Consider the following 25,027-nt stretch of genomic DNA (forward strand, 5'->3'; position numbering starts at 1 on the left):
TAATGTGATATATTTTAGAGAATATGTAATCCAAATAAATCATTTAATATTTAAGGATACAACAACCACTTGATATAAATATTAAATACATTTTCTGACTATTTTGGGTAAGCCTCATAAGAATGGATGATTTATCCTCCTGAGAACCAGGGGGGAAAAGTTTTATGAATTTAGTTTATTATTATTATTATTATTATTGTTATTGTCATTACATTGCTTGGAGCATAAGAAACAAATAGGGGGAAAAAAACCTTTTTGAAAAAAGACATGTAGAATATGTTATGCAATGGCCACTGTAGTGGACATCAGGACTTCATTATTCAAAAAATAACAAGGCATAAATAGAGGAGTATAGGCAAAAACAAAGGATTTTATTTATTTATTTATTTTTATTCACCAATCATTTTTTTTAGGTTTCAAGCTTCTCTTTAACCAAACATTGTATAAAGATGATTCTCAACTGTTATGAAAAATACCAGAATGATTTGGTATACTATTTTACTTCATGCGATACGTGTGTAAAATGGCCATAAGCGGGTTTTTCCATTCTATACAATGCATTGATACACTGTATCTAATTTGCATATTAATGTGTTCTTGAAGCAACATGTAATGAAAAAAAGAAGTGTACTAATGGGAGTAATAATTGGCAACATTTTCATAAGAATATCCAATATTTCATTGGAATATTGATATATAATTTATTTCCTTATTCACTTGTTGCGTCTCCCAAAATGTCTGATGTCCTTTTTGGTAACAGAAAGTCATATTCTGATTTGAAACCTCATAACATTTCCTGAGATATTGATTTATGACAAACTATTTGAAAATTAGTCAGATTTAAATGATAATTACAAAATATTATATTTCCATAAGAGTGCTTAATTTGATCACTCAATCAATATCAGTCATAATTAAATACCAAGGAGAGAGAGAGAGAGAGAGAGTTGTCAGTGAAACTTCCAAACATTTGGTATCTCTGAAATCTCTGCTCTTTACAGGACTCCTGAGTTAAAACTGTGACACATACAGTGTCAGAGAAATTTGCTAAAATATAACATCCACTACAGTGGACAAAAGTCTATGCTTGGGTCTCAGGAGGTTATGTGAGATGACACATTATATAGTCATTTTGGTGGAGCCCAATATTTACTTTGAGTTTTATGGTGTGGTAAGAGGTCAACACACCTCTGAGGACTCAACAGATACTCGAGGCGTACTAATCACTCTTCTGAACCATTCAAGGAACAATGTCAATAAAGCCATTGCACCACAACAATTGTATCAGGCCAAACCTGAATTGGTGTCTCTTACCATGACAAAGTACAAATATATTGATTCAACATTCAGTACGCCTCTAATTGAAATTAGATTTTGAGTTTACAAATGGGACGTGGCTTACACTTGATATCACCAACAGAATACACAAACAGATCACAGAGTCATCAGCCATCAAAACAAAGAATGAATATTGGGTGTGAAATAACTTTTTATTGGTCACCTTTTGATCTGACTACATGACTGATTCTGGCGCTAAAGCTTGGTAGATATGGTGGTCTGGATATCGTTGATGTGTATTGAGCTCAGTTTGGACTGTAGTGAGTGTCTGCGTTTCTGGTGCATTCTCTTAAAGTCTTCTGTGATCTCAAGAACAGTTTTATTCTTTGTCTCAGGCACGTGGAACCACACAAAAACACCAGAGAGGAAGCAGAACACAAAAAATATGAGGAAGCAGAAATAATCCAAATGCTCCTGCAATGGAGAAATACATTAGTAAAAAAAAAACAACTAAATAACATTGCAAATATGCATGTTTTCAAAGGTGCGCTCTATATTTTTAAGTCATCTTACACTTATACTGACACCTAGTGGTGTGGATGTATGTAAAAGCACCTTTTTTCAGTTACAGATTCTACTGTTGAAATGCACTGTTCACATTAAGCCATGATAAGTGAAAGTGTTGGATAACAAGAGGAGTAACCAAATAAAGTGAGTAGTATTCAAATGGTCATGTGATCTAAAAATGGCAGCATTCATAAGGAAACCCACTTCATGTTTTTATCAGGCTACTAACATGAGTAGAGACTTTATCTCATGTGAGATTACACTTGAAAAATGCTTAAAATTATGTAGTTTCTGCTTGTGTTACTTCTTAGCAAAAAATAGGTCATACAACTATTAAAATTATTAAAGTGGACCAGCTCACCACTATAAGAGGAAACAACATGCCCACTAGGAAGAGTCCGACCCAGTTGAGGATGCAAGCCACCATGAACGCTGGAGGTTTATAAGACTGTGTGAAAATCTCACCAGGAAGTGGTGCTGTCACACCGGCTGTGGAAGAGAGAATTCACAAGAGTATTTTTGAGACAACAGAGCCACAAACAAGAGTCTGAAATGTATTCTGAACATCACACAATAAGAGAAAAATGTGTGGATGTACCTGGCCCACTAGAGAAGAAGAAAATGTAGCTGAAAATAAGGACCATGCTGCAATATGGCATCCAGGATACAAAGTCCTATAACAAAGCCAGACTCATGAACAGTTTCATGTAATATAAACAGTGGCTTGTTAGTCATAAAATCTCATTTCATTTAATGCTCATTCATTTGTTTTTTTGCCTGATTTGTCTATAGAAATAATCCAATTAAAATGACTGTTCAATACCCATATGACATTCTTACTTTAATGAAACTATAAATATGTAGATATGTATAAGGATTTCTGTGAATAATGAGTTCAATTGTGATTGTTCCTCACACAGAACAATCGGTAACACTTTACTTGAAGGGGTGTGCATAAGACTGACATGACACCTCATAATCTTGACATGACACGTGTCATGAATATGAAGGAGGTTTTATGCATGTTTATGACAATTGTCATTAAATGTCATTCGCTCAATTATGTCATTTTTAATGCAAAGATGACATTGTTTGAGATGTCTTTGTTACGACAACTTGACATAAACCAACACATCATAACCTGTCAGTGTCTTTGTCATGACAACTTGACATTAGCAAAACATCATAACCTGTCATAAACATGACATAGCAGATTAATTATCAAACTTAAAAAAACTACCTAGCTTTATGGGTTAACATTACATTACATTATTTTGGTAACACTTCAGTATAGGGAACACATATATAAACGATTAACTATGACTTTTCCCTCAATAAACTCTTAATTTACTGCTTATTATAGTTAATTGTTAGGTTTAGGTATTGGGTAGGATTAGGAATGTAGAATAAGGTCATGCAGAATAAGGCATAAGTACTAATAAATAGCCAATATTTTAGCCATATGAATGCTAATAGTAATAAGCAACTAGTTAAAAGACCCTAAAATAAAGTGTTACCATTATTTTATAACAGTGTCATCTTTTTTACAAAATTTGAAATTGTCTATTATCTGTCTATAAATGAAAAATATTCATGACGCTGTTATAAAATTATTTGTCAGAGTATTGTCACTTAATGACATTTTAATGACAAGTTCAATTTGTACCACTGTAGTTGAGCTCAAAATACATATTTATGACACTATTATAATGGCCTCATGACAGCCAATGTCAAAACCAACCACATGACAGTTTAATGTAATGTTAACCCATAAAGCTAAATGATGTCAAGTTGTCATGACAAAGACACTGACAGGTTATGATGTATTGGTTTATGTCAAGTTGTCATAACAAAGACATCTCAAACAATGTCATCTTTGCATTAAAAATGACATAATTGAGCGAATGACACTTAATCACAGTTGTCATAAACATTCATAAAACCTCCTTCATATTCATGACACGTGTCATGTCATAATTATGAAGGTGTCATGTCAGTCTTATGCACACCCCTTCAAGTAAAGTGTTACCGAACAAGCATGTGATCACAGAATACATGGAATAATATTATACTTTGAGACGTTTTAGTCATTTTGGAGATTGACAGCTCTAGTCCCCATTCACTTTCATTATATTAAAAGAGCAAGCAGAAATTTGGTGGTTTTCTGTGAATAACAGCCTTAAATGTCAGCCTGTTCCTCACACAAAACTAACATATGATTTAAAAAGACATTGAGTAAGGCACATCAGTATATGTACTTTCATTGTACTTTTATAACTTTTTTTGTCATTTTTAAAGCTTGACATCTGCAGTCCCCATTTACTTCCATACAATGAGCAACTTGGCATTTGAGAGCTGTGGTGAAGGTTTTCTGTGCATAATGATATAAAAACTCAAAAGACATGGAACACAGTCCAGCTCCCATTCACTTTCATTAAATGAAAAAGAGCAACCTGAGATTTCAAAGCTGTAGCAAAGATTTCCTATGAATAAAGATTTAAATTTCAGTCCGTTCCTCACACAAATCTGTAATATGACACGGATCGTACAGCGCATGAGTTATATGAACCACTTATACTGTAATTTCATGATGCTTTTTGTCATTTTGATGTAATTATTAGCATTTATATGAAAAAAAGAGCAGCTTGATATTCTGCAAAACTTTCTAAAATGGGTTTGGAATGAGATTAAATAAATGCTGACTTATTTAATTTTTTTGGTGTACTATCCCTTTAAATGTAGCTGCAATTTAAATCACATCACAAACAGCACTCTTCTTGTTAATAACTAAATTATTAGCCATACACAAACTATAACTTGCATTCTCACTCAATAATTAACCACACAACGCATATAATGGCAATAAAACTTGAGACTTGAAAAAAAATAACCAGACCTGAAGGTAAAGTGTGACTGTAAGCAGGGCAAGCGAGGCCGCCATGCACAGGTAACCCCTAAAGAGAAGCACTCTCTTCCCTGTACTCTCAATAATCAGCACCTGGATAAAAATAACACCGTAAACAACCACACAAAACCAACAGAAGATTCCTTTAAACCAGGTCACATCATGTTTTGAGCTTAGATGAAATATTTGGGCTCTGGGTTGAGGTGGTAAAGCGTGGCTCACACAAGCAATGGAGGTGGAGACTTCACACAGGCCTGTCCCCAGGGCGGCATACCGCAGGTCCTCCTTGGCAATACCAGCAGCTTGAAACACATCAAACGAATAGAGATAGACCTGCAAAGACATTAATTACAGGCCATTTGAATACCAATATCTTTAAGTTCTATTATTCATCTTCGAAAACTGAATGAAAATAATTACAGTGGCTTTCTTCAAAAAGAAAGTTCTCATAATGTGATCTCTGTGCTGCGTGAAATCAGTTTCCTGAGCAGACTGTGGCATATGGCTCTGTGTTTTGACAAAATAAGCATTCTTGATTCAATCATTTTTAGATTGAGCAGGTGCGAGTGGCAACACGTCTTTTTTTGTGACTCACAGCATTGATGCCGCAGAGCTGCAGAGTGACGAACGTGACGAGGATGGTGAGGAGCTGCCAGCGGACGTTGTGGTCGAGGAAGAGGTCCATGAGCCCCTGGATTTTCACTCCCTTCAGGGTGGCGTGTTCAGCCAACATCTCCTCCATCTCTGGTCCAGGGTCCTTTTTAGCACCCCAAAGCCTACGTAGAGCTGAGCCATAACAAACGTTGTCAAACAACTTGTCAGAATACACACTGTACAATTAAAGAGAATGTGATGTGTCGAGCTACAAATACCATTTTGACACACAAAGTTTGGGGTCTGTAAGATTTTTAAAATGTTTTTGAAATAAGTCTCTCGTGCTCACCAAGGCTGCATTTATTTTGATCAAAAATACAGTAAAACATTAATATTGTGAAATAATATTACAATTTAAAAATATTTTGCACAAGACCCGGCGCAACCTAAAGAGCAACTGTGCACAACTGGCAATATGCATTTAAAGCGGGTAAATGTAAAAAGACTATGTCAAAGTTGTTTGAATACGCCACATTTACTGCAGCCAACTGGTGCGAATATGACCGCGAACCACAATAGCCACATTCACAAGATCATTTAAATTTAGATTAATTTCATGTCATAGGACAATTTCAAGTAAGTGGGAAGTTGTCGTTTAAATATTCCAGCAGTATTTATCTTAAGTTTTTTTTTTAAAGGTGCCCTAGATTCAAAAATTTAATTTACCTTGGAATAGTTGAATAACAAGAGTTCAGTACATGGAAAAGACATACAGTGAGTCTCAAACTCCATTGTTTCCTTCTTCTTATATAAATCTCATTTGTTTAAATGACCTCCAAAGAACAGGCGAATCTCAACATAACACCGACTGATGCGTAAAAGTCGGGGTGTACGCCCCAATATTTGCATATGTCAGCCCATGTTCCCAACATTATGAAAGGCATTAGACAAGGGCAGCCAGTATTAACGTCTGGATCTGTGCACAGCTGAATCAACAGACTAGGTAAGCAAGCAATAACAACAGAGAAAAATGGCAGATGGAAAAATAATAACTGACATGATTCATGATAACACGATATTTTTAGTGATATTTCTAAATGTTTCGTTAGCATGTTGCTAATGTACTGTTAAATGTGGTTAAAGTTACAATCGTTTCTTACTGTATTCATGGAGACAAGAGTCGTCGCTATTTTCATTTTTAAACACTTGCAGTCTGTATAATGCATAAACACAACTTCATTCTTTATAAATCTCTCCAACAGTGTGTAATGTTAGCTTTAGCCACGGAGCACAGCCTCAAACTCATTCAGAATCAAATGTAAACATTCAAATAAACACTGTACTTATGCGATTAGACATGCTTCATGACGAACACTTTGTAAAGATCCATTTTGAGGGTTAAATTAGCTGTTTGAACTTTTTTTATGTTGTTTAAGGCAAGCGCGAGCTCCGTGGGCGGAGAGCACGAGCAATTAAAGGGCCAGCAGCACTGAATCAGCTCATTTATAATGATGCCCCAAAATAGGCAGGTAAAAAAAATAATTTAAAAAAAAAATCTATGGGGTATTTTGAGCTGAAACTTCACAGACACATTCAGGGGACACCTTAGACTTATATTACATCTTTAAAAAAAAGTTCTAGGGCAGCTTTAATAAACCTAATTATTAAACTAATTATATAAATCTATGTTGCCCTACAGTGCACTACAAATGAACAGGTTCTATGCCTTTATTTTGATATTCAAACTGATAAAAGACAAGGCCTAAGAGATTTCTTACCCTTTAATGCAGGCAAAACAAAGACACAGCAATGAAAGGGTTAAACTATAAACCAAGAGTGTAACTGACACACGCACGTGCGCACACGCACACACACAGGAAGGAACAGTTTTTTTCCCCATACTATGAAAGTCAATGGTGCCCCACAATTGTTTGATTATAAACATTCTTCAAAATGTCTTCCTTTTGTTCAGCAGAACAAAGAAACTTATACCAGTTTGTAACAACTTGAGGGTGAGTACATGATGACAGAATTGTAATTTTTGGGTGAACTATCCCTTTAATGTTTGTGGAAACCCCAATACATTATTCAAAATTTGGGGAAATTAAGATTAAAGAAAAAGAAATAAACACTTTGATCAAGTGACAGTAAAGACATTTATAATGTTACAAAATATTAGTACAGAAAATAAAAGTATTTTAAATGTTTCTATTCCAAATGTATGATGTTCTTTTGAATTTTCTATTCACCAAAGAATCCTAAAAAATGTATCATGGTTTCCACAAAAATATTAAGAAACACAACTGTTTTCAAAACTGATAATAATAAGAACCATTATTAATAACTGAAGACTGATAATAATTGATAAAAGGAGCATCAAATCAGCATATTAGAATGACTTCTAAAGGATCATGTGACACTAAAGACTGGAGTAATGATGCTGAAAATGAATTACAGGAATAAATAACATTTTAAAATATATTCAAATAGAAAACTGTTATTTTAAATTGTAATATTTCACAATATTACTGTTTTTACTGTATTTCATAGCCTTATATTATAGTGAACATAAGAGACTTCTTTCAAAGACATTAATAATTGTAAATATTCCAAACATTTTACTGGTAGTGTATGTGTAAATGTCAAAGAAGGTGCCTGTGGTTCTGACCCATCTCACAGCCGTGTTTGTCTGCCTTTTCTAGCAGGAGGTACCGCGGGGACTCGGGGAGAAAGGGCAGAGTTAGCAGCTGCAGGAGACCAGCCACCCCACTGAAGGCCAGCAGCCAGATCCAGCGCTCCTCAGTGCCTAACACCTCGCTGACACACACACACTCGTCACACTCAAAACTGTTTTAAAGTTTAAATCTCAAAAAAAAAAAAAAAGTATGATGAAGACATTTACATATACATGAAGACATATACATACTATTCTTTTGGACAGCCAAAGTAACAGAAAATGTTACAAGTTGAACCTGCTGTTAATGACCCACCTAATCCCAAGCAGCTGACCGAAGAACTTCCCCAATGAGACAAAAGAGGCCACAGACACACCAATCATCCCACGCAGCCTCTTGGGGGCGCACTCCAATATATACATGGTGTGGACAGTCAAACTCACACCTGCAGTGCACAGACATCACTCAAGTAGTTTATACAGAAAGAAAACATAAAAATCAAGAAAATACATGTACAGATTTTTTTCAACGCACCGGCATTGAGGCCGTATAGGACACGTGCCACCATGATCATCTCAAACGAGAGGGCGGTTTTACTCAACAACATCAGGACAGCTCCACAGATTGCCACCACATTGTTCAAAAGCAGAGTTGTCTTCCTATGAAGGGTTAAAACACACATTGTACAAAACACACTTAATCGCTGCTCCTTGTATAAGAATTTAAATACTTAAAATTGACCAAAAATGTAATGGTTACCAAAAATGAAACGCACTCTTATGTTGTTTCAAACCAGTGTAACTTTTTTTCTTCTTCTTTTTTTAACACCATGTAAGCTTCTATAGCAGGGGTGGCTAAGGTCGGTTCTGGAGAGGTTTTTATCGTCCAGCAAAATGTTTAATGCGAATGATTATTTTTTTCTTTTGTCACACACAAAAAGAGATGTTTGGCAGGATGTTCATGCTGCTCTTTACCATTTAATAAGAGTGAATAATGATTAGGGTAGTCTATATACACTATGTTTTTGAAGCCATGCATTAAAAATATAGTGCACAAGTTATATAATGAAATAATTTTATGGTGCATTTTGTCATTTTTAGAGCTTGTCATCTCCTGGTCACTTTTCACTTTCATTGTATGGAAAAAAGCAGCATGAACATTCTGCTAAATATCTTTTTTTTTTCCTATGGAAGAAAAAGAAATTCATACAGGTTTGTAACATAAAGGTGACTTAGGCCCCGTTTACTCTAGTGCGTTTTCATTTTAAAACAGCGTTCTCCATCCAATCTCCATCTACACTACATGACCAAAAACGCATGTCACATGACCGCTCATGCACACTGGGCATACGGGTGCAAGTGTAAACGGTTGCCTCTTGCGCATGTAGGTAGCTGTAGTATTAAAAAAAAAAATGCAGAGTTTAACCACACAATGGCTGCTAAAAATGACAACAAAGCCAGCAAAGATTGCAGTTCAGTCTCTATGTTATTATTTACATGCTGAAACGCAACCCCAGCATTTTCAAAAATGCCAGAGTAGTGCAAACGACAGGCGTAACCATAGCAAAAGTTATGTGTTTTTGTTTTTTTTCAAACAAAAATGCACTAGTGTAAACAGGTCCTAAATGATGGACTATCCATTTAAGGAATTTTAAAATGACAGAGCGTTAACATTTTAAATTTTTTGCACTGCCAGCTGGGTTACAGGAACAGAACATAACCTGAAGAGGCTTAATCTAGGGATTAAAGAAATATCAGTGGCTGTATTTTTCCCCCTTAGCATTATATCAGGTCAATTCTGGAATTAAAAGCCCATGTTGCTCATTGAAGTGCTCACATTTGGATATTTATTCACATGCTAAGAATGTTCAATACCAAAGATGCTAGTGAAAATGCCGAATAATGGGCTGCGGAAGGATCCGTGTTAACAACTAAAAATTAACCTATAGTTGCACTGTTATTTAAAAAAAATTAATAATTTATTCAGCAAGGATGCATTAAATTGATCATAAGAGATGGCGAAGACATTTATAATGTTTCAATAGATTCTATATCAAATAAATGCTTTTAAATGTTTCTTTTGCATGTTTTTATCCATATCTTGCAAAACAAAATTGAACCCTATTGGCTTTCATTATATGGACAAAATACAAAAATGTCTTCTATTTTAGGATGACTTCACTTCCATTACCTTCCATACATGCCTGCCAGATGTCCAGCATACAGGGTTCCAGCCAGTCCCCCGATGCAGTATATGGACACAATGAAGGACCAGATGAGCGACAGCTCCCAGGGCTCAAGAGAGTGGCCATAACGCTGCTGGCAGGTGCTGTTCACCAGCTCTTTAATAAACTTGCAATGTAAGCACAAGTTGATTATGTCATTCATTTCATTTTATTGAACCACAACGTTTCACAGGTTAACACCAACTCATAAGCTCTGATATGTATTGATTCTTTGATCCTTTGGGAATGTCTCATCTTAAGACAGCAGCATAAATGCATGTGATTAATGCTGATTACCTCCAACCTCCCTATTTGCAGCTCAAGAGAGACAGTAAATCACCCTAGGACACTTTATAACCAAACAACACAGGTACTTACAAGTGATGGCGAGTTCAGGACGGAGATATTGAAGCCATACTGGAAGGTCCCTCCTATTCCCGATATGAAAATGGCTGCAACGAGCACAGGACTTCTCCCCTGCAAAAAATTAACGATTTTTGATGAAAATGAACTGGACAATCAAACTATCACATAATTTAACAGTTAGCATACCAGTTGTTTTAAAGCACCCGTCATCGTATGTGCAAGTGCAGTGTGTCCTCTACATGGAGTCTTGATGTCTTTTTAAGAAGCGCATGAAGATGACAAAGCAAGAACAGAAATGTCTAACTTACTGTTGATGTGTAACTTTTCATGCTTGGTTGAGTTTTTGGTGTGAAAATGGGGTAAAGTTGATGAGTCGGATTCATCTTCATACGTCCGTCAGGTACTGTTAACTGAAGCAGTGTCTCAAAAATTAATAATACTAAAATGTCAAAACAGCACTCTCGCCAATTTTTTTTTAATGATACTGACATTTCAGATGTGGTTAATACTACAATTTTATTTGAGCTCCAATATTTTTCCACTTTCCACCAATATAAATAATACAGCAATCAATTTATAATTCCATCATCACAGATAAAGTGACCCATCTACAACATCAACTGTGTATTCACAATGTCAATTTGTAGGCCGATCTGGAATGCAAATTCGTCATGCGGTGCTCCTGGGAATATCTAATGGGTTTTTAGAACAGGATTTATGAGTAAATTAAGTCTGTTGACATTAAATGAAGAGACATTTGTTCAGCAAAATAATGAGTTTTTGTGTTAGATTTGAGCACACGACGGTTTCAACATTTGATGTTTAACTGTGTGTAATTTATGTTGTAGATAAAAATGTGAAAGTTTCTTTAGGTAAGTTAATAACAGAACGTATTTTACACATAAATCCATCTCTCGGTCAGGTTTTAATGTACATAATAATGATTTGACAAACAATTTGGATGCTGAAGATCATTCCACGACAAACAGCTCTCAAACAAACATATTCCTTAGTGCACGGTGCCTTTTAAAACTCCATTCAAAGTGATGTGGCCATCTATGACCCTTAGAGCAGGATGAAACGTGTGAGACCACCGCCTCGGACCTCCTTCAGACGCTGGCAGTGGCGTAGCATGTTCAACATGCCCACAAACCGTTTGTCCACCTTCAACTGGGCGAACTCTCTGATGTCTTGCTCAACGATGAAAAACTGACCTGTGGGACACAAAAAGCATTGATGGATGACCTCTTTCAGCCCATAAGAGCTTTTTAAACACCAGACCAGGATAAATGACCTTAGTTATCAGAGCAGTTATACCAGTTCATGTGCCCGTGGAGTTAATAGTTTTTTGGAGCAAACAGCTGACTCTCAGTTCTCAATATGACAAGACTGTTAATACATGATGGACTGCAGAGCTAAATGAGGTCAAATAAGCCTGTGAGCTGTGGCTCCAGAACAGACAGACAGACAAAACTGTGATACCCTTGGTGTCCTTTGTCTCTTGGTCTTTAAAGCGCTGGTGGAGCGAGCGGGACACGTTGTTCATGGTTTTGACTGACTGATGGAGGATCTTATATTTTGCAGTCACAGTTGTGTTGATGCTTTGCACTGCTGCGTTCAGCTGGTCATACGTCACACGGCCTTTCATGTACCTGTGACAGCAAAAGTGAAGTTGAAAGATGCTGAATCAAAACAGAACCTCATAACAGCTGTTCTCTGGTCAATTGTGGCATTCTTGTTCCAAATTAACCAAGTGAACTCTCTTCCGTGTTACTGCCTACATTGGGTACGTCCACATTATCTGGATACATTTGAAAATTGCATTTTAGTTTCAAAACGCTCTCCCTCCACAATAACGGTTTTAAGCGTTTTGCAAAAATCTCTTATTTTTATTTTTATATTTTCTGTGATCTTTGCAGGAATGTAATATGAAGTAGGAATATGGAATATGAAGATTGTACAATGTAACATTTATCTTTAGAAACTACAGTTGTCATGAGAACCAATACTTCAGTACCAAGTCGGTATCAACAATTTAAAATCCTGACGGTACTTGTTTTTCTACATTACCGTAAGTACCGATGGCACCGAACATTACCGAACAGTGTCAGATTTCCGCGGCTTATTACACATAAACGTTCAAATACACACAGTTATGTCAAAATGCCAATCTTGGTGAATATTCACATAAGCACAGTTGGTTATGTGAATGTGAACAGCATGTGTAACAGCATATTGTCTCTGTCCATTAGGTCTTTGTGACAGCAGCATTTAAAACCCGCTACTGTCTAGTATTGGCTGGTAATGATAATCAAACAACAAAAGAAAAGCTTTAATAAGGATTCTAAATTTATAATATATATTCTATATTTAACTTATACACAGTTATGGCTATTCTATTATTTTAGATTTGATTATTCAATTTCTGTGGTATTTTTACTTTAATACTACTGTTAGTCCTACCTGAAAAATATACAGCATTGTTTAATTTGTATCTTTATTCTATTGTATTTATTTATGCTACTGTATGGCCCCCCTCCCCCCAATAAGAGTAATCTGCGGGGGAATTCCTCCCCCTTTTCCAAAATGAAATTCAGGTCCTGAAAGGTTTAAATAAAGGAGTTAATGTTTAAGTATTACTGTTCTTTTTTTTTGCTCTTTGACTTCCCTTTGACTTTGGTATCAAGTATCATGCACTTTTGGTGGTATCAGTACAGACTACTATTTGGTATCATGACATCCCTATTAGCAACAATGAAAGTGAATAGCACATAGCAGGCACATACCAGTATAAACATAGATATATATTGGTTCAATATGCATTACATGACTAAGCATGCATCATCATTTTTAAATTTATCCACTTGGGACAGCGTCTTTAAAAAAAACAGTTGTCTCAGTGTGGACAGAAGCAGAGAAGTAGAGAAAAATATGTTTTCTCTGTTATCTAGATTAAAGGGTTAGTTCACCCAAAAATGAAAATTCTGTCATTAATTACTCACCCTCAAGTTGTTCCAAACCAGTAAGACCTTCATTCATCTTCGGAACACAAATGAAGATATTTTTGATGAAATCCGAGAGGTACACGACTCCTCCATAGACAGCAATTTAACCACCACTTTTAAGTTCCAGAAAGGTACTAAAGACATCATTAAAACAGTCGACGTGACTGCAGTGGTTCAACCTTAAATGTTATGAAGCGATGAGAATACTTTTTGTGTGCCAAAACAAGACAAAAATAACAACTTCATTTAACAATACCTTCTCTTCTGTCATTCTCATATGCCGTTTACGTTCAAAATGCTGGCTCAGTATTGGCCATCTCCTGCGTCAGCATCGCACGCATGCATTGTGCTGCTCACGTGAACAGGCGTCGGCCAACACTGAGCCAGCATTTTCAACGTAAACAGCGTATGAGAATGACACATAAGAGAAGGTACTGTTCAATAAAATCTTTATTTTCTTTTGTTTTTGGACCACAAAAAGTCTTTAGTACCTTTTTGAACCTTGAAAGTGGTGATTATATTGCTGTCTATGGATGAGTCATATACCTCTCGGATTTCATCAAAAATATCATAATTATCACAAGGTCTTACTGGTTTGGAACAACTTGAGGGTGAGTAATTTTCATTTTGGGGTGAACTAACCCTTTAAAGTGGATGTATTAGGTAACTACTTTCCAATACTTTTCTAGCCAAAATGGAATTGTCATCATCATGGCTTATAACTCTTCAACAAAGACTTTTAAAAATCCCTATGGGAAACATACTTTCAGAACCAAGGCCGCAGAGTAAATGGACGGCCACTGTTGCCCTCGATAGAGTTTAGGGGTAGCATGTTGCTAAGCTAACAGCATGCTATAGGGGCCATTCACATATCGCATCTAAAAACGCATGGAAAGTGTGGCCGCACCGCTTTCTCTTTCTTTCCAAAGTGCTTGCGCTCCAGTGGCATCTGTCGTTGCTATGCAACCATGAACTGCGCTCTCCACGAGGAGTAGGAAGTTTCAGCAAAGGATATTCTGAAAAGTTGAGAATTTTTCATCTCGATGAGCCTGGAAAACACACTGTATGCGTGTTGCGACCACGTCGCTTCCATTATGAGCACGCCTACATTTCACGTGCCTGAAATAGCGAATTTAAAGGATTACTCCACTTTTAAATAAACTTTTGCAGATAATTTACTCACCCCTATGTCATCCAAGATGTCCATGTCTTTCTTTCTTCAGTCGAAAAGAAATTAAGGTTTTTGATGTAAACATTCTAGGATTTTTCTCCATATCATTCATTTCAATGGGCACCAAACGGTTGAAGGTCCAAATGGCAGCTTCAGTGCAGCTTCAAAGGGCTTTAAACGACACCAGACAATACCAGACGATGAATAAGGGTCTTATCTAGCGAAACGATTGGTCATTTAAAAAAAGAAATAAAAAAGTTTAAGTTTTATAAGCACAAATGCTGGCCTTGCTCTTTTCTCCGATGCGCGTTCGTGACGTCACGTAATACGCAATTACGTTGAAAAGGTCACGGTTGACGTAGGCGGAAGTATCGAGTCAGTGTTTACATTTTTTTTTTTTTTTTGGATTTGTCATGACATCGTTTTTTTTTTTTTTTAATTGAACATCAGAACAAAAGAAACAAAATATACACCTACAATGGCATTAACAAGAATGATAATAATAATAGAGTATCAAGCAAGGCACATATCAGTTAAATAAATATTAATAAAACAAAATTACATATCTTTTAAAAAAAAAAAAAATAATAATAAAATAAAATAAAAATAAGAAGGGGTCTCTTCATTCTTCTTCTAAGAGATCAAAGTCTCTTATTATTCTAGCGAGTTTCTGGGCCTTATTCATTTTCATACATTTCAATGATGGAAGGTAATTACAAACAAAGTCTCTTTTAAATACAGAAAAATAAGGTTTCGTCTTCATACATTTGCATTTATGAATGAAAATTTTTCCCAGAATCAACATTACATTAATAAAAAATTCATTTTTTTTATCATCCAATAGCATCCCAAACATAATATGTTTCCTAGCAAAAGTGGGCAGTGAATGAATCTTTGTTTCCAACCAATAAGACATATTTTCCCAAAAAATATTTGAAAACACACAAGAAAAAAAAAGATGATCAGTTGTCTCTATGTCAACTCGACAGAAAGTACAGGCATTTTCTTCAAAATTAAAACGTTGTCTTAAAAATTCACTAGATGGATATATACCACTGAATATTTTAAAATGAGTTTCTTTAGCTTTAGGGGCCACTGGAAAACTAATATACTGTGTTCGTAATTTTTTTACAGATGGTTTATCATAAACTTGCAAAACACTGTTATGGAACATAAGTGTCGGATATAACATGGAATTGAAACAAGAGCGAATAAGTTTGTTGGGAAGCATTGCCCTGAGGTCATTACCATTGAAAAAAAGAGATGGGAGTTCACAAAGTCTATCAGGCATGTTGATAAAAGTGTTATGTACCAAATTTACAAAACTTTTTGGAATGGCATTTAAAACTCAAATTGTTTACGTTCACACAGCAAATTATATTTCAAACAAAAGTCTTTAAAAGATAACAATCTTCCATTTTCATCCATTAAATGAAGAACTGACCAAATACCTTTTTCAAGCCATTCAAGAATGCACAGAGACTTGTACCGAGATAAAATAAATCTATTGTTCCATATGGGGATTCTATGTGGAGTAAAATTGTGGTTATATAGTAACTTCCAATATAATAAAATCTGCTGGTGAAAGGTCGATAGTTTGACTGGTAGTTTGGAAACAGTGAAATCACATCTCAATAAGAAATCAATTCCACCCAGTTTTCTAAATATACCTCTGGGAATACAAAACCAGAAACTAGTTTCATTTGTTACAAAAATTTCTAAGCCATTTGACCTTCAACATCCCATTTATACAATAAAAGTCGAAAGCTTGTAAACCACCATTTTCGTAATCTTGAATAAGTTGCGCTCTCTTTATGTAGTGCACACGTTTTCTCCATATAAAATTGAAATTGATTTGATTAATGGCTTTAATAGCTCTATTAGAAATAGAGAGACAAGATGCAGGATAAATACACCTAGAAAGACTTTCCATTTTAGTTAAATAAATCCTTCCAAAAACAGACAGATCCCTTTGCATCCATGCATCAAGCCTGCCTTTGCATTCATTCCATCTGTTCCAAACATTTTGCTTTTCCATCAAGATCTCGTCCTTAGCAATGTTTATGCCTAAATATTTGACACTTGACTTAATCGGAATATTACATACAGTTTTAAGAGGGCATCCATGTATGGTAATAATTTACATCTCTCTTGACATCAAATCTGGGTGAAGTACCTGTTGGTAGGGCAACTGAGCTATTGGTATTTGTATAAAATAATTGGATAATATTACAAAAATTTTCACCAAACCCATACATTTCTAAACATTTAAAAATAAAAGAATGTTCTAACATATCAAAGGCTTTATAAAAATCTAAAAATAAAATAACCCCATCATCCTCTATTTCTTGATTATACTCCAGCAAGTCCAGAACCAATCGAATATTATTATGTATAGATCGGCCTTTAATGAAACCAGTTTGTGTCTCCCCAATAATTGTGGATAAGCTGTGTTTCAAGCGGTTATTATATATGTGGGTTAATAATTTATAGTCATTGTTTAGTAAAGTTATAGGTCGTAAATTGTCCAACAACCTACAATCTTTTCCTGGTTTGGGAATAAGTGTGATAAGCCCTTGTCTCATTGAACTAGGCAAAACCAAAGTTTTAGTCATTTCCTGAAAAGCTGCAAAGAGAAATTCTCTTAATAAGGCCCAAAAATGACGATAAAAATTAGACGTAATACCATCTGGGCCAGGTGATTTATCTAATGACAAACACATAACAGCAGAATCAAGTTCTTCAATTGTTAATTCTGCATCACATATCTCTTTAAATTGTTCATCTATATGAGGTACAAATTGTCCAATTTTTTCAAAGAGAGAATTAGGGTTTAATATAGAGGAGGATGACGAATATAAGGCCTGATAGAAGTTGGCGACTTCTTTAGCTATCAATTGTGTATTAGAACACTCTGCTCCATTAATAATTAATGTTTTAATAGAGTTTCTTTCTTGACGCTTTTTTTCCAGTCTGCAGAAATAAGCTGAGTTTTTCTCCCCTTTTTCCATCCATTTAGCCCTTGATCTAATATATGCCCCCTTAGCTTTTCTCATATAGATTTCATCCAACTGTGATTGCAAAAGTAACAATCTTGATCGATCATCTTCTGTCAAACTCAATTTGTTAGAATATTCATTTATTTCTTTGATAATAGAGGTCTCTTTTAAAATATAAGATTTGTTTAGCTGTTTACTATATGAAATAGATAATTGGCAAAGTTTGTATTTAAAGAATTCCCATTTATTTATCCAGGAAACCAGACTATTTTCATTAATAATATTTAAAATAATATCTTTGACCAATTGCACATAACTTTCATTTCCAAGAAGGTTAGAGTTAAACTTCCAATAACCTTTGTTACGGAATGGTTTATTTTTATGATTTATCATCAATTCAATTGAACAGTGATCCGTTAGGGGAGCTGCTGATATATTAGATATAGTTTGATAAGGCAAAAAGCTATGAGAAATTAACCAAAAGTCAATTCGGGACTTGCTAGACGCATCAGGTTTGAACCAAGAAAACTGTCTTAGATAGGGGTTTGATTCACGCCAGGGATCTATTAAACCTTGATTATTACAAAAGTGTAATAATAGTGAATTGTAATGATTCTCATTATATTTAGTTGGTGACCTATCTAACCACTCATCATACACCATATTAAAGTCACCACCCAATATAATAAAATCAGTGGCATATTTTGTTTTCATTTCCTCTAATATCAGTGATATTTCTGAAATTAAAAGTTTGTTTTGGGACAAATTATTGTCTGCCGTCTTCAATTTTAACTCCTTGTTGGATTTCACAAGAACCTCTGTTTGCTTTTCCAAGATGCCACATTTTTGCTTGTACTCCTTAATTTCTGTAGCATTAAACTCCACCGATTTGGAGATTGTCACAATCATGATGCTGTTTTGTCTTATTTTGTCTGCGATGTCCTCCAACTTTCTGTCTTGAGAATCAAACCTCACAGTTAAGGAGTTATTTTGAGAGTCAAATCTCGGAGTTATCTAAGGAGTTAATTGCCTGTAGCAAGGCTGCATTGGAGATGTCACTGTCGTTTGATTTCGCCTTTTTTTGTAGAGTTTTGGTTGGAGTAATGTGTGAAGCATCCCGTCTTCTTTCCTTGGTGTTCTCTTGGCTATAAATGTGATCCGTTTCCATGGGTACACTTTGGGCTCTGTTTGCTAACTGCGTCATGTTCACATAAAAGTTAACTTGTTCAATTAGCTAAACTCGGTCGTATCAAAAGAAACAAATGAACGCAAAAGAGCGTATTTAAAATGTTACTTAAGTTTCTGAGGCTGGTTTATGGGAAGGCGTCAATAAAACATACAAATTTAAATTATTTTGCCAGAGCTCAGTAAAACATGTGCGCCTAGCTCGCCATCTTGCCGGAAGACCGAGTCAGTGTTTACATTACAAATGTGCGGAAGGAGGATCGTATACACATATTCAAATGTCTTTGTGTCAGTTTATTGTTTAACCCTTTGAGCGGTACGTTCCCACATATGGGATGTTTATTTCTGTGCCCCTGGGCATACGGTTCCACATATGGGATTTAGAATGTTCAGCGACGTCACATAACTGCTAGATTCAAACTGTGCTTTCGCGCTCTGGCTGCGAGACGGACGCGCGCTCTCTTGTCATCACAGCTATGCAGTGTTTTCAGCCACATGTTTCTTTTAAGGTTTCAGACATTTAAATACGCATAAGCACCATTAAACAATACATTTGGAGTTTATAAAATACACACTGATGTCAGACGTCAGTGGAATCATCAATAAACAGTGAATTCAAATATAATTTGCCGACATTTATTCATATCAGATACACATAATGGGTCTAAGTAACTATAAAGTTTACTCTCTTATTCTTCCAGTTCACCAGCCACTTACTTGCATATATTTCAGGAGAAACTGATGTATTCACCTGCTGTAAATCAGACTGACAGAACTCTGTGAACTGCAGTGCAAACTAAGATGGCGGCGCCATCTCGCATTATAGACATAAGATAAAGATCATTTATAAAGGTTTTTAAACGACAAAACACACTCACTCACACATATTTGAGAATCGGAATATCATATAGTTGAAGACATGTAAGCAAGTTTGCGAATATTTTAAATAAAAAAGGAAAAACAAAATAATAGTGATCCATCTCTCATACAGTGTTATTGTGGCTACGTTCAGCGCTCGTGACACGCACGCGTCGCCATGGAAACAATAAGGGCAAACGTTCTAAAATAAGGGTCGCCTTAAAAAAAAACTCACTCTGGCGGTCAGTTAGAATATTTTAAACTCACGCTTGAAAGGTGTGCGTATCCTGGGTGTTTTAATATTAGAAAGCCTAAAAGAATTTTTTTGTCAGGACAGAAATTTGTGACTTTTCATAGATTTCCAATACACAATCCAGAACGAATGAAACTGTGGTTGCTACGCCTACGTCACCCGTGACCTTTTAAACGTAATTGCGTATTACGTGACATCACGAACGCGCATCGGAGAAAAGAGCAAAGCCAGCATTTGTGCTTATAAAACTTAAACTTTTTCGTTTTTTTTTTAAAATGACCGATCGTTTCGCTAGATAAGACGCTTATTCATCGTCTGGTATCGTCTGGTGTCGTTTAAAGCCCTTTGAAGCTGCACTGAAGCTGCCATTTGGACCTTCAACCGTTTGGTGCCCATTGAAATGAATGATATGGAGAAAAATCCTAGAATGTTTACATCAAAAACCTTAATTTCTTTTCGACTGAAGAAAGAAAGACATGGACATTTTGGATGACATAGGGGTGAGTAAATTATCAGCAAAAGTTTATTTAAAAGTGAACTAATCCTTTAAGCACGCAATATGTGAACGGCCCCATAATCAGCATAAAATTGTATAGGACGCATAAATATTTGTTAAAATAGTCCATTTGTAAATAGATTTTTCATACATTTTTGGAACTGAACAAAAAAAACTCATCGCAGTGCATTCTGGGATTGTCAACAGACAATAGGCTTGTTCGAGAAGAACTACACTAGCCTGCCACAGGCTGGTGAGATCTGCCAGTTGCAGGTGGGGAAGGAGTACAGAGACGGCTGTCAGGTCGGACACTTTGTGCTTTCCTTAGTGTGCTGAAACAACGTCATTCATGGCAGACCACGTGATTTTTGCGTTTATTGTAGCCGAAGAAGTAGATGCGATTGAAATTCCCATGTTTTGAATATCAGATATTTAATATCAAGATTGGTTAAATACAGGAACTTGTCTAAGAAACAACAAGCAACACACGTTGTCCTTGTCCTCACAGAATCTGACCAATGAGAATAAAGTGTGTCGTCATCAAGGCTTTCGCAGCCGATTTTGAGCAACTGCAGCACCTGACCTATGCTGACCTAACGTCCCGTTTTGCTCTCACGGTATTTTGATGGCACATGTAATTTTAAGGCGGCAGCCGATCTTTGCGGCAACGCATGAAGTCGAACAAGCCTAGTATCTCAGAAGGTAGCCTACCTTTCGGAACAAACTTCACATGAGTAATTCTCTATGCTGTCTAGGTAGGCGGCTCACTGGTGTTTTGGAACACAGTTATTGTTTACTGTTCTTTACTATATTTGCTCACAGAGTTTGTTTAGACATTTGTGGAAGGACTCACGGTGGTATGCTGTCAAACTCTGGGACGGTAATGAACTCCATCTCTTTGATCTGGTTGCGCTGAGGTTTTCTGGGCGGCACCTGTTCCTGAGGGGCGGGAGGCGCATCTGTCTGCCTGCTCTGAACTGCCACCTGTCCTCCTCTGAAGACAAAAAAAGAAAAAAAAGCCAAACTCATCAGTTTCAGTCAAACAGAAGCTGGCTGAGGCTTTATCTTTTTGAGATTTTTGTGGTGCTTCCTAATGATGAAGCAAACTGAATTAGACACCATCCCACTGTGGGATAGCTAGGAAAAAGACACAAAAATAGGAAATACCCTTGCGGAGCTGCTTGTTGGCCTCTTTTGGGCATGTGCGGAGGGGTGTTGTTCTTGAGGTGATGGGCATCCTGTACGTCCTCCTGGAAAAACCCTTCTAGATCCTGTTAGAAAAATTATTAAAAGATTCATAAAAAAAAAGAGAACAAAATATATAGCTTTGAACATATGCGCTTTCAAAATTTGGTTTAATTGATTCAGAAAAAGTTCAGTTTCTCCCATCACTAATGTTACAAATACAGATATTATCTACAAAATAAATAAATATTAATGAAAATATTACAGACACCTTCAAATGCTTCAGCAAGTCTCTCTGCTGGCCCACATATCTCTCAAAGCGATCAAGAAGCTCATTGATGGCAGTGACTTCTTGCTCAATTTTGAGAAGGGTCCCCCGTTTGTCTGGATCTTTTGCTAAAGAAAATTCACATGAGACATACCATAACAAATCATTCCACCAACAAGGAACATAATCTAAAATTACAAAATATAAGTCAGGTTGCGAACTCATTCATTACATCAGATTAACGCGAAAAGATGCACTGAAATTTCAGCACCCAAAACATTCAGCCAAAACAGCAAAAGAAAATCATTTTCAATTTTGGAGGGCCTAAATAGTGATGTTTAATAGACCCGTTTTACAGACTATGTACATTTATAACACTATACTATATTACCTTTGCATCAAATTACAAAAAAACTAGTTAACGCTGCTGTGAGGGTGTTTCTGATACAGCGGCTATATGGAGTGACGTGAAAACTGACATCTTTCACTCTTCTGACTGCCGTTATCCATCGCTCTCTATTTTTTTCCTCTTTTTGAAAGTTGTGAAAACAATATTGTGGAGTTTTTCTTTTGCCATTTGCGCAAACAGAAAAACAAAAAATATATTTAATGAAGTCTCTCATTCACTGCTATAAAAGTTTACCCAACTATGACGACTTCTGCTTCCGAGAAACCTGGAAATGTGAAACGGGTCTATAGACTTTTAGCGTTTCTCCGCTGGCATGTTTTGACTGTCAGCAGTTTGGACACACTTCACCATGAATGAAAATGATGTAATATGTAAAACGTGTTTGGCTAAAATATTTGAGAGGCAGCTCATTGCCGAATAACTTTACTATGACTGGTTAAATTTATCACCTGAGAACATGACACTGAACAGCATAGGGAGTTCAGGTACCCCAATTTAATAAGCAATACTTTATTTTCATTTTTCAGCTAAATTAAAAGTTTTTTTTTTGTAAAATAAAATATATTTCAGTGCATCACTAGTAACAGGTACAGTAAATGCAGCTTACCAACAGCTCGAAGCTCCAGGAGTCTTTTAATCATGGAAATTTTGTTGTTAATATGTTGTGTCACTTCTTCAAGCTCACAGTGATTCATTTCTTTAAAAAGGAGATAAAAAGATTAGAGGTCAACAAGAACATATATTTTCAAAGACAGGCCATGTTTAGGACTGTGTTACTCCTCTACCTAGCAACACCCTAAGAACAAGACAGATATTCGTAGCAACGTCCTAGCAACCACATAGAACACCTTAGCAACAGCCACCACTCTAAACACCAATAACCCAGCAACCACTCAGAGCACATTAACAAACACTGATAAAATCTTAGCATCGTCTTAGCAACCCTGCAGAATGCAAGTACACAAGGCATGTCACAATTCAAATTATATCAACTCTTGATAAGGCCGAAATGTTTACAATTAAAGCTTTCATGGAAGGCTTTATCATTTGTTCTTCCTCATTTATTTTTGTTTGTCTTGATGATGAACTCACATATGACGTGACTTGACGCATATCGCGCAGGTTGAACAGCTTAACAACAACAACAAACCTAGTGACTGCCAGACCGTACTGCACACCTATAACACCGTTTAACAGTTCTTCTTCTGTCTAAATGATTCGTTACAGACATAAACATGGTTCACAAACACTTCTTCTTCATCAGTGTAAACATTAAATAAACTAAAAGGACAGTCGCGTTTTGTATTGGTCTCAATCTAACGACACGGATGTGGATAAATCGACAACATTATCAGTTTACAAAGAAAATATAAGTACAATTAATGATACTTACCTGTCCTACCTGTTTTTTATGGGATTGATCAATATATATTTCAGAAAGGGATATGAAGTCAGATCGCGCCAACGTTTAAACACACGCACGCGCAGAAGGTACTAGTTTGTGATTCGTCCACACACTTTCGGCAGAGAGAAACTCTTCAGCATCTCTCACAAATTCACGGCAAAAACTTGTAATTTCTGATTAGACTATTTTAAATTCGATGTTATTTTAATTATTTTTATTGTATTTTTTCTAATACTGGCTCAATCTTGATTTAACATCTAATTATTAAGTCTTCTTTCTCCGATTTTGTTAATGCTGTGCAATATATATTTGTATGTTAGGGTTTTCTGAACTTCATCAAATATGTCTTTATATTACTGTGAATTAAATAACTGAAATGTGCATTTTAAAAATTTGATTAATTTAGGCTTAACACTTTTTTTTTGAAATGCTACATGCGTTTTTTTTCAGATACCTGAAGATCTTCTTCCAATATTTCAACAGCTTCACACATGCTGTGGTGTGTTTTACAGCGTTTTTATTTATTTATTAACTTAAAATGGTGAGTAATTATGCTTTTTTTTTAGTCTTGACCATCATATCATATCTTTACAGAGGTTGTTTGGTTTTTAGATGATTGACCCATGGGTGTAAAAACACATTTGTGTCTGCACCTAAAAATATCTTACAAATAAGGTTCCAATAGGGTTTTTGCAGCGATGCCATAGATAACCATTTTTTTAGTGTGAAGAACATTCTATTATTATAAAGAAACTTTTGTGTGATGGAAAAGTTCCATGGATATCAAAAGTATTTTATGGAACCATAAATGCAAATAAAGCACCTTTATTTTTGAGATTTCCCAAAGAATCAGTGTTTGGATTGGACTGTTAGTCCAAGTCCAATGTTGTCTATTTTAATAAACTGAAATAAAGAAAATGCTTAAAGGATTAGTTCACTTTCAAATTAAAATTTCCTGATAATTTACTCACCCCCATGTCATCCAAGATGTCCTTGTCCTTCTTTCTTCAGTCAAAAAGAAATTAAGGTTTTTGATGAAAACATTCCATGATTTTTCTCCATATAGTGGACTTCAGTGGAGAATTCCGGCAGTGTAGATGCTGCTAAGTGTATTACTGCCCTCCTCAGGTCAAAGTTTGAACTAAATTGTCATATACAATATGCTAGTGCAAGAATATAACAAT

General features: G+C 35.8%; 2 protein-coding genes across 3 annotated transcripts; both read right to left on the minus strand.

Moving 5' to 3' along the window:
• Positions 1–1,448: 1,448 nt before the first annotated feature.
• Positions 1,449–10,964, minus strand: slc2a11l (solute carrier family 2 member 11, like). Its single transcript, XM_048173139.1, has 12 exons — positions 10,796–10,964; positions 10,622–10,720; positions 10,210–10,370; positions 8,554–8,678; positions 8,335–8,464; positions 8,013–8,161; positions 5,346–5,536; positions 4,973–5,083; positions 4,742–4,843; positions 2,444–2,519; positions 2,207–2,334; positions 1,449–1,752 (listed from the first exon to the last, which is right to left on the minus strand). Exons 1-12 carry the CDS (start codon positions 10,817–10,819, stop codon positions 1,534–1,536), a joined length of 1,515 nt encoding a protein of 504 aa, XP_048029096.1. The 5' UTR covers positions 10,820–10,964; the 3' UTR covers positions 1,449–1,533.
• A 142-nt stretch (positions 10,965–11,106) lies between these two features.
• On the minus strand, positions 11,107–23,987 carry ska1 (spindle and kinetochore associated complex subunit 1). Of its 2 annotated transcripts, none has more exons than XM_048173151.1 (7): positions 23,832–23,987; positions 23,046–23,135; positions 22,033–22,157; positions 21,744–21,847; positions 21,430–21,570; positions 12,092–12,261; positions 11,107–11,823 (listed from the first exon to the last, which is right to left on the minus strand). In XM_048173151.1, exons 2-7 carry the CDS (start codon positions 23,131–23,133, stop codon positions 11,675–11,677), a joined length of 777 nt encoding a protein of 258 aa, XP_048029108.1. In that variant the 5' UTR covers positions 23,134–23,135; positions 23,832–23,987; the 3' UTR covers positions 11,107–11,674. The 2 variants fall into 2 exon arrangements, with proteins under 2 accessions (XP_048029108.1, XP_048029116.1); XM_048173159.1 differs by having other exon boundaries at positions 23,841–23,984.
• Positions 23,988–25,027: the final 1,040 nt, after the last annotated feature.

Source organism: Megalobrama amblycephala, linkage group LG2 (genome assembly GCF_018812025.1).
Source record: "Megalobrama amblycephala isolate DHTTF-2021 linkage group LG2, ASM1881202v1, whole genome shotgun sequence".
Classification (NCBI taxonomy): Eukaryota; Metazoa; Chordata; class Actinopteri; order Cypriniformes; family Xenocyprididae; genus Megalobrama; species Megalobrama amblycephala.

Coding starts and splice junctions, on each gene's coding strand:
- slc2a11l (XM_048173139.1), bottom strand. CDS start 10,819: ATGACGGGTGCTTTAAAACAACTG. Junction 10,721..10,795: donor CGGGTGCTTTAAAACAACTG/GTATGCTAACTG, acceptor AATTTTTTGCAG/GGGAGAAGTCCTGTGCTCGT. Junction 2,335..2,443: donor CTTCTTCTCTAGTGGGCCAG/GTACATCCACAC, acceptor TCTCTTCCACAG/CCGGTGTGACAGCACCACTT.
- ska1 (XM_048173151.1), bottom strand. CDS start 23,133: ATGAATCACTGTGAGCTTGAAGAAGTGACACAACATATTAACAACAAA. Junction 21,848..22,032: donor ACTTGCTGAAGCATTTGAAG/GTGTCTGTAATA, acceptor TTTTTCTAACAG/GATCTAGAAGGGTTTTTCCA. Junction 12,262..21,429: donor GAGTTTGACAGCATACCACC/GTGAGTCCTTCC, acceptor TTGCTGTCACAG/GTACATGAAAGGCCGTGTGA.